General features: G+C 40.1%; 1 protein-coding gene across 1 annotated transcript in view; it reads right to left on the bottom strand.

Annotated features, from left to right (window-relative positions):
* Window positions 1-998: 998 nt before the first annotated feature.
* LOC116662205 (probable ATP-dependent RNA helicase DDX60) overlaps window positions 999-10,105 on the bottom strand; it is a 96,878-nt gene continuing 87,771 nt past the window's right edge. Inside the window, exons 3-7 of the mRNA XM_032475672.1 lie at window positions 6,810-6,914; window positions 6,401-6,542; window positions 4,732-4,853; window positions 2,830-2,977; window positions 999-1,380 (exon numbers count right to left, since the gene is read on the bottom strand). Coding sequence (XP_032331563.1) covers window positions 1,214-1,380; window positions 2,830-2,977; window positions 4,732-4,853; window positions 6,401-6,542; window positions 6,810-6,914 — 684 coding nt within the window. The 3' untranslated portion in view covers window positions 999-1,213. The remainder of the gene's footprint in view (window positions 1,381-2,829; window positions 2,978-4,731; window positions 4,854-6,400; window positions 6,543-6,809; window positions 6,915-10,105) is intronic.

The following is a 10,105-nucleotide window of genomic DNA, read 5'->3' as shown; positions in this document are numbered from 1 at the left end:
TGCTGGAATTCTGTTTCATTCTGAAACAAGTAAATATTCATCCACAGTTACACGGACTAATTAAAAAAGAAACGGCCTCATTCATCTCATTAATACACACCTTTTCAATACAGTATTAACATTACTTCTAGTAATTACTTCTCCAAATTCGTATTATACTTACGTTTCTGTGGCCAACTGAAAATAAGTATTACATTGAAACTGTATTCTACTTAAGTTAAGAAATATAAATGGTATAGTAACTTCATGTTTAAAAATTTGTTACATTAAGGTAAAAAATATGGGGGAATGCAGAATCTAAACATAAGAGAAAATTTAATTAAATCATTAAATTTTATTCTGGACTGTTTTTTCATGTGTGTGTGTGTGTGTGTGTGTGTGTGTAGAAAAGGGAGCCCTCATACACCGTTGGTGGGAATGTAAATTGGTGCAGCCACTATGGAGAAGAGTATGGAGGTTTCTCAAAAACCCAAAAACAGAACCACCATTGAATGTTTTTAACTTGCAAGTTATGGGTGTTAAAACACTTTAGTATTTATATTCCATTTTATCCATTTAAAAGAATGATGCAATGCTATTATTTTAACACGTCAACATTTATCTGAAGATGGAACCCAAATCATCTGAAACTGTTTAAATACATGATAAAAGTATGTGTGTCTATTTAAAATTCACAAGGGTCCATATAACATTTCAAAACTCCTTCCAGTGACACTGGATTATTTTACGTGGCAGAGGACTATCTGCTTCTGGAATAGAATGGAGCTGAGACACTGTAACATCAAATGTGACAAAACTTATTTTCTTTCTCAGATTTTGAATTAAAGTATAAATTAAATTTCTACAAGTCTATTCCAACATTCGAATGGATTATCCAGCATATCTGAAATGTATCTGGTTCTTTATACTCCATTTCTGACATCTGAGATCCAGAATATATGGGATTAACAGCACCTACAGCAAGACTGGGAAGCCTGAAGGTCGTTTAACGTGCTCTTTTCACAGCAAACCCGTGTCAGTCTCCAGAGAAGTGCTGGTCCTGGATTTCTGTGTAATGGGGCAGGGGTCCTCAGGCCAGAATGAGAAACAAATCGCGCCACTTCCTGGATATTTCTGTTGCTACACCTGGATTTTTTTTTTTCAATTTGGAGAATTTGAAGCCCTTGCTAAACTGCCTACAGCTATACATCCAATTCTTTCTTGAGACTTTTATTTATAAGCCCCATTTTCCACTTACATGGTCTGGAGTTTCTGGATGGAGCAAATCAGCATCAGAGTTCCCAGAGAGACAAGCAAATGGAGAAACGGCTCTTCTCCCTTCCTTGCAGCTCAGCAGGTGAGACACGAGCTGGGAGTCCTCGCACTCTTTACCTGTGAAATCTGACCACAAGAGATTGGATAGATCAGCTTTTAAAATTCAGCCAAACTACCAGGCTTGATGCACCTGCTCTACACCATACTGCTGGGGGGGACAGTCGACTTCCCAGGGCCGACGTCGTATGAAGACCGAACAAGACTGACCACAGTGACTGGCACATGTTGGCACGTTCAGTAAATGTTAGCTACTAATGTCCTTATCAGTATCATAGAATTTTTTTGATCAACAGGTAATTAAAGGCTAAATTTAAATTCTTGCCCTTTCAGCCCAGAACTGTTGTTATCACCTTGGTACCTTCTCCCACCTTACTTAGGTTTGACCTCAGAATCTTTCTAGACAGGGTGATTCAGGCAGCCACCATCAGCAGCTTTGTAAACAGTGTATGAGAAGACCTATTTTTTTCCATTTCCAGTTTCATGAAGCACCAGATGGTGCATCAAAGTCAGCTCTGCTTTGTGACAGAGGCTACATCCACACACTCCTGTGCTGCCTCCTCCGGGAAGCCCACTGCTATCGTCTGCTTTTGAACATGCTGCTTCCCCCACCTTAATGTTGCCCAGGGAGCTACAAGTCCGCTTCCCTGACTTTTTCCAATGGAGAATGTGACACTGAAATGAAACCAGGAAATTACTACCCACAGTTCTACCCTCTCCCTGTATCCCCATCCCTTTCTCCTTACTTTCCCCTGGGAGATTTCCACCCAACAGATCATGAAAAATAAGAACAAAGATTAACAGTGTTTACTGTGGGCTGGGGCGCTGTTTCCAGTCACATGCGTTAACTCGGTGACTTAAAGCTCACCTGCGCCAGGGGGATGACGTTACCATGGGCTGGGCGCTGCTCCCAGACAGTCACATGCATTAACTCGGTGACTTAAAGCTCACCTGCACCAGGTGGATGATGTTACCATGGGCTGGGCGCTGCTCCCAGACAGTCACATGCGTTAACTCGGTGACTTAAAGCTCACCTGCGCCAGGGGGATGACGTTACTCTCTCTTACTATCTGCGGAGAAAACTGAGGTGTGAATATGGGGTCACTGGCCTGAGGCCTCACTGCTAACTTGTAGCTAAGCCGGAGTTTGGACCAAGTAATCCGCAGAGTTGACGTCCAAGACCACCAAGCAGAGTGCCTCCCAAGAAAGAAGTGGCAGGAGAGTCTCCAGTGTCTCCTCCTCCCACGGGCACTTACTCCATTTTCCAGGCTTGAACCAAAGGCAACCTTTAATTAAGACGGCTTATAAATGACTCTATTCAATTTCATTCTCCATTGTCCTTTATTTAACTTCTAATAATCATATCTGTTTTTTCTTGAGAAAGCAGAAGGGATGGATCCCCTTGTCCTCAGGTGGACTGAGCTTTCCAGGGCTCTGCTCTTCATCTGGGATCGAACAGTCTAAGGCAAGATGATTCAGCCTCTAAATTGTTCCACAGCAGAGCTAAGACCCACTTACCTATTTTTGACAATGGGAGCTGATGTTCCTGTTTCATGTCCGCCAATTTGGAAACAACCAGCAGGAAGGAGGCAAAGCCCTTGGTGACGTTCACGTTATACTCATCCAGGGCAGCCTTAAAGTCCTCGGGGAGATCCTCCAGGAACACCTGCATCGGCAAGGAGATCATCAAGACGAAACAAAACTGAAGGCCCAGTATTTTTCTCAGAGAGCTCTACAAACCTTCCTTGAAAACTGGAAGTTTGGAAGAAGGGCAAACAACAGCACAATATAATCCTACAGTTATCCATCTATTCAGTAACGTAACTATTTCATTCTTTCATCTGTGAAACTAACTTGAAACTCATTCTTCTGTTTCTGTGTATGTTATAAAAACCAATACCTCTACTTGTAAATATTTGCTTTTGTGCTACTTAGTGAAAACAATCTTTTAAATAGAAGGATGCCCTCAAATGACAGTGGACTTGGGAATATTTCAAAGAATCTAGTGGCATGTCTTGGGAGCAGCAACCACAGAAAGCCCCTCTGAGCCTGGAATGCAACTCACCTGATTGTGAGGGTTTTAAACTCACACTGGATTTGTCTTGCTAATATTTTCTGATTATTCTTCCATCTACAGTCATGGAAGAGGCACATCTCTAATTTTTTCATGATGTCCTTGTCACGTTCTGATGTTAACTTTAGGCTTTGCTTTCTCTTTTGGTATTCCCTAGAAGAGTCTGTGAAAACCTGGTGTTATTACCATACACTGCACATAAAAATAAACTCAAAATGGATTCAAGACTTAAATGTAAGACCTGAAACTGTAAAATTCCTAAGAGAAAATACAGCAACATTGATTTTGGCCGTAATTCTGTTAACGTGACACCAAAAGCACAGACAATGCAAGTGAAAACACAAGGGGGGCGACATCAAACTGAAACCTTCTGCACAGCACAGGGAATAATCAACAAGGTGAAAAGGCACTGCTGGAATGGGAGAAGATACTTCTAAACCATCTACCTGCTAAGGAGATAAGACACAGAAGAATCTAGTACAGCCCAACAGCCAAAAAAGGGGGCAAAGGACTTGAACAGACATCTCCTCAAAGAAGGCACCCCAGTCCCCGTCACGTATGTTAGAAGGTGCTCCACACTAATCATCCCTCACCCTCAGGGAGACGCAGCTCAGAACCAGAGTGAGGCGCCACCTCACACCTGCCAGAAGGGCCGTCACCAAAAGACCAGAGGTTACAAGGGAGGAAGAAAACTCGGGTAACAGAGGATTTGTCTTTCTCTGCCTTCTTTTTGTTCTTCTTAGCCACCTTTTACGAAGATCACCTGGTACAACCAGCCCGCCCCACTCTCTCAGATTCCAGTGAAACACGTAAGTCATCATGTTTGATGCTGATTCAGTGACAAGGAATCGTGATCGCAGAAAGTGTTGCAAATACAATTGGATGAGTTGCTCTGTGTGTGTCAAGTGGTAACTTCCTAGGTGCCTATTCTAGTATTTTTTTCAGTGAGGACATCACGGTTCACAACATACACTTCCTGTCTGAAGCCCTACCTCAAGGTAAAAAGATCCTAAAAGAACCACATAGTCAATGAGAACTATTAGTTCATTTCATGTATAATTACCTACATTTTTTCTTTAGCCACTGACTGCTATACTTCTATACAATCATATGGAAAACAAGATCAAATTTTTTATCCCATTCTCCTCAAAGCGTTTAATCTTTGGATAGATTTATAGAGACGTGAATTACAGATTAAATTGATTACACTGATTACAGAACGAACAAACTGTTACCCTACAAAACAAATGAATCCTATATTAATAAAATTCTGCTGCTGAATCATTTATGGTAGGATCTATTTAATTATCTTAATTATTTAACATTAACAGGATCATAAATTTTACCTTTGATTGATAAAACTTGAGATTTGCATCTTGGAACTTTGCTGGAATATATCTTCTTCCAAACAGATGTGCCAAGACTAACACTAGCCTTTCCATAACATCTTGAGAAAAACATTTTGAGCCTATACAGAACAAAGTGACTTGTTATATAAACATAAAAAGTGGATTAATCCCATTTTTAATGCTTAAATTGAATGTTATATTGCACTTTATTTCATAGAAACTAGAAATGCGTAACAAATACAGCAACTAAGGAATCTCTAAGGACAGTCTTACTCCTTCTTTGTCCTTCCAGCTGCTCCTTCACCTCTGCATCAGACCCTGTCCTCCAACCACTAGCTGCCGTGTCTCCTTACCTGAACTCCTCCTTCTTCAGTCTGTCATCAGTTTTCCTAAAGCATGTAATGACCACATCTCCCCTCCTCGAAAGTCTCTGATTGCATCTCAGTGTCTCATAAACAAAATCCAGTCTCCTGAGTCCAGCACTTAAGGCTTTCCAAAAGTCACCCACCAAAGACCATCTGGCCCCTCCCTGCCTCACCTGCCAGCCACTCATGTCAATACCATCAGCCTGAGTCATTCCTTACCCTTCACATCACGTGAGCATCACATGCAGTGTTAAGAAATGCTACCTTTAAAAGCTTGGGCTCTGGAGTCAGTCTGCTCATCTTCGAATCTTGGCTCAAGATTTGGGGACCAAGGCAACTGATTTAACTTCTCTGTGTTTCAGTTTCATTATTTATGAAATTCCATGTTACCTGCCTCACAGAGCAACCCAATGTTCAACCTCCACGTCTGTAACTGCACACGCCCTGCCTCCACCACACACAGCAATAAACACAACCACACTTCTTACTGCCTGAAATTATTTCTCCTCCTACAGAGCCTGTGGGAGACAGAATTTCCTGAGCATCCTTGACTCACAGAACACTGCACATTCAGAGCCTAGTGACACTGTGCAAGGGACATCATTCCTGCCAGTTAACAACAGAAGATAAAGTCAAGTCATGCTGTGGAAGGCACTGAAATCACCAGCGTCAGAAACTATAACAGATTTAAGGACAAACGGAAACATTTCTCTGGGAGACGTTGTTTAAAGATCTATGGTTTAGTTATAAAAATCAAAGGCTTTCATAAAAACTATGTTAAATGAAATTTCAGGTAGAAATTGCAAGTGGAATTCAAAAATTTGCACGTGATATTGCCAAAAAAATATTTGGGGGAAAACAAGATGCCAGATTGTGCAACTGACATGATATCAGCTGTCTAAATACACTGTACAATTATTCAAAGAAAATATTCACAAATATCAACAGTGAGTATTATTTTTAACATAAGGGTTTTCCCTGTCCTTTTTCTAACATGAGCATATATTAGATTTAGTCGGAAAAGATATTTATCAAAAAAATCATATATTAAAATGTTCTGAATCCTGGAGTCAAGGAATCTCCAAAATTAGTAACTCGACATTTTTCGACAGCTGCCACAAAATGTAGCTGTCTCCTATATAATCTATATTAGTAGGCATATACCGCTTTATTTTATCTAATTTGGCATCTACATTATCTGTTCACTTGTATTTTCCTTGTAGAAACAGTATTCCCAACGTGCTAGCTTCTCCACAGCGCCCGGTGCTGCTTTCAGACCACACGTGGAACACCAAGCTTACCTCTCCTGGTTGGCTGACACAGGTTATGGAAAAGGCCCTTTACCAGAAAACTGACGAAAACAAGATTGGAAGGCTCGTGATAGTGCAAGTGTGACACCAGTCCAGCAAACCCCATGGGGTTTCCTTCTCGGTCTACATAGCCCTAAAGAACAAGAATCATTTATCAGTTTGACTGCATTCACCACATACATGAATTAATAGATAACTTACTAAATGCCACTTTAAAATAGTACTTAATACCCATATGAGAGAGACTAACAATTACTACCTGGCCCAGCCTTGAGAAGTGTATCAGTCACAAGGAATGTGAGTCACTGAACAGTACCTGTAGGGACTGGAGCCAGCCCAGCCTGCTGAGGATCAGAGCCAGCACCAGTCCTGCTTCAGGGACAGACAAGCACAGTCGTACCTCTTTCACCAGGAACTGCAGTGAAAACAGGAAGTAGAGTCTCAGCATCTCCAGGGCTCGCGGCTGTTTGAAGGCGAGCAGTGAGTGCTTCAGCACCGACAGCACCTGCGGAGGTGAGCGCGTTCATTCGCACCACGCTCGTGTGCAGCACAATCACGAAAGGCAGGTGCACAATTGACACTGACATTTACAATAATGCATCACTATGAAATGAGAGAGAGATGCACAGAGTGGTGAAGAATTTCAGGGAATCGAAAAGTCCAGCAGCAGAACTGACATTCACATGGCATCACTACGGAGCAGAACTCAAACTCTGAGAGTGTGTCAGAGATGTGGGAGGCAAATTCACGTGTTCTCTCATAATGAAGAAAAACAGCAGTGGAGAACAGGACGAGGGTTTTCTACTTAAAATAACTTCTCTGAAAAAGAAACAACAAATTAAAGCAGAGGGAAGTATCGAAGATCTAACTTAAGAAACCTTTTCCTAGTTCCAAAATGACCTGAGCACTGCACAGTGCATGTGTACTTACTAACATCACTGGATTGCGCACTGAAAGATGGTTAGGACAGCAAACTTGATGCTAGGTGAGTGTAACCCCAATAAAAACACCTGAGCATGAAGACAGAAAGTCCTCATCATATAATAAGGAAGACATCAATCAAAATTAACAAGGACCCACAAAATAGAAAACCCTGGGGAAAAGAATTTAAAGAATCTTGAGTTCTACTTATTATGAAAATACCTTTCAAAAATTAAGTTGAAATAAATAATTGTTGTCAGACCAACAAAACCTAAGAGAGATTATTGCCAATGTACTATGGGAAAATGTTATGTAAATTTTCCAGACAGAAGGAGAGTGCTAATTGATTAATTTGATGGTTAATTTTGTGTGTCAATTTGACTAGGCTTACAGGATGCTCAGATAGCTGATAAAACATTTCTGGGTGCGTCTGTGAAGGTGTTTCCAGAAGAAGAGATGAGCTTCTGAATCACTACTAAGTAAAGATGATCACCTTCACTGGTGCACATGGACATCATACAATCCATTGAGGGCCTAAAGGAAACCAGAAGGCAGAGGAAGGGTGCATTCCCTATGAGGGAGCCGAGACATCCATCTTCTGCCCTGGGACACTGGCGATCCTGGTTCTCAGGCCTTTGGATTCAGATTGAATTACACCACTTAGAGGCTTTCCTGGGCCTCTTGCTAATGGATGACAGATCATGGGAATTTTCAGCTTCCATAAGTGCATAAACCATTTCCTATAATAAATCTCGTATTATATTTATGTATCTTTGTGATTCTGTGTCTCTGAAGAAACCTAATACAAACTTGGACCCACACAAAGGAATGAAGACTACTGGAAATGGTAAATATATGGGTTAGTGTGAAAGAATTTTTTCCTCAATTTTTAAAATGAGAAAAAGACCAGAGAAACAGTGAAATAATGTATTTATTGTGGAGTTTTAAACATATATAGAATAACAAGTATGACAGGAACAGCACAAAGGATGGTAGGGTGAATCAAAGTGTACTAATGTAATGGTTTTACATTATTTGTGAAATGGTATACTTATATATGAAGGTAAACTGTGATAAATTAATAAATTAAAATGCACACCGTATGTCCTAGAGCAACCTCTGAGAAAATAAACCAAGGAATTATAGCTAAGAAACAAATAGTAGAGGGGGGTGGGTATAGCTCAGTGGTAGAGCGCATGCTTTGCATGCACAAGGTCCCGGGTTCAATCCCCAGTACCTCCTCTAAAAATAAATAAACCTAATTACCTCCCCATCACCAAAAAAAAAAAAAAGCTGAGAAAAAAAAAGAAAGAAACGAACAGTAGAAATCAAATGGAAAAACAAAACATACTCAATTTATCTAAAAGAAAATGGAGAAAGTAGGGGGGAAACTGCAGATGGGACAAACAAACATGAATAACAAGATGGCAGATTTAAACTTAGCTGAATATGTAATTAAATTAACTAAAAATGACCTGAATGTTCCAGTTAAAAGGCACAGATTGTCAGACTGGATAAGAAATGCAAGAACCAACTCTGTGCTCTCCTTAAGAAACCAGATTAAAAGACAAAGACTGACTAAAAGTAAAAGGATGCTAAACAAGGTACCGTGCAAACATAACTAGGAATTCACCCAAGAGAAATGTAAATATATGTCCACCCAAAGACTGGGATGTAAATGTTAACAGACGCTTTATTTATCATGGTCAAAAAGTTGAAAGAACCCAAATATCTCAACAACTGAAGACAAACAGTTTGTCCTACATCCATACAGTAGACCTCTACTCACTAAAAAAAGCAATTAACTACTGACACAGCAACATGATTAAAGTTTGTTATGCTGAGCAAAGTAAGTCGGACATAAAAGCACACATGCCACATGACTGCATTTATATGACATTCTAGAAAAAGCAAAACTAATATATATAGTGCTAGAAGGCAGATCACCCGTCACCTGGGGCAATGGAGAGGGTGGAGGTATTGACTACAAAGAGGTGCAAGGGAACTTTCTTGGGTAGCAGAGATGTTCTCTGTTGTGATTGTGATGGTGACACAGGTGTATGCATTTGTCAAAATTCATGCAACTGTACCTAGAAAATTATATTGCTTATGATTTTTTCATGAGTAAAACTGATTTTTATTGAAACACTTCCTAAGCTGTGGGCCACTGAATCAGACTCCATCTCCTTATGACCCTTCATTCAGCCTGCACACCAATCTCCCTGAACTCCGGGCAATTACCAGAAAGAGCAAAGTTTTTTCTTTTCCACGAGTCTCGACATGGAATAGCCTTCCTTCTTTGTGTACTTACTGGCAAACTCTTATGTATTCTTTCTGACATTGCTCACATGAAGTAGCATCCTCTCAGAACAGACAGACCTGAAGAGAATGTGGTCTGCCCCATTTTTGCTCAGCAACATTGAAAAGGGCAAATAATCATCTTCAAGCTAATATTTTCATTTGTAACAAAATGACATAAATTTCTCCTTCATAGAAATTTTGTCAGGGTTAAATAAAATAGGATACATAAAAAGAAGTTAGAACACATCAGACACATGATAAAGGCTCACTGTCATTCCTCTGTTCCAGCTCTCATACATTGTGATATAATTATCTCCAACTACCAGAGCATCTGACAAATAATAAACATTAAATATGTGTTAATTATATTAACATGAATGAACAAAGAGACATGAGGACTAGATATTAATTCTAACTTCCTTACTATTTTTTACTTCTTTGCTTCTTTTTATGAAACCTTGAATTCCTTTATTC

This window comes from Camelus ferus, chromosome X, assembly GCF_009834535.1.
Source record: "Camelus ferus isolate YT-003-E chromosome X, BCGSAC_Cfer_1.0, whole genome shotgun sequence".
NCBI lineage: Eukaryota > Metazoa > Chordata > Mammalia > Artiodactyla > Camelidae > Camelus > Camelus ferus.
The sequence above is the reverse complement of the archived record's forward strand: the minus strand, read 5'-3'. Positions and strand labels throughout refer to the sequence as shown.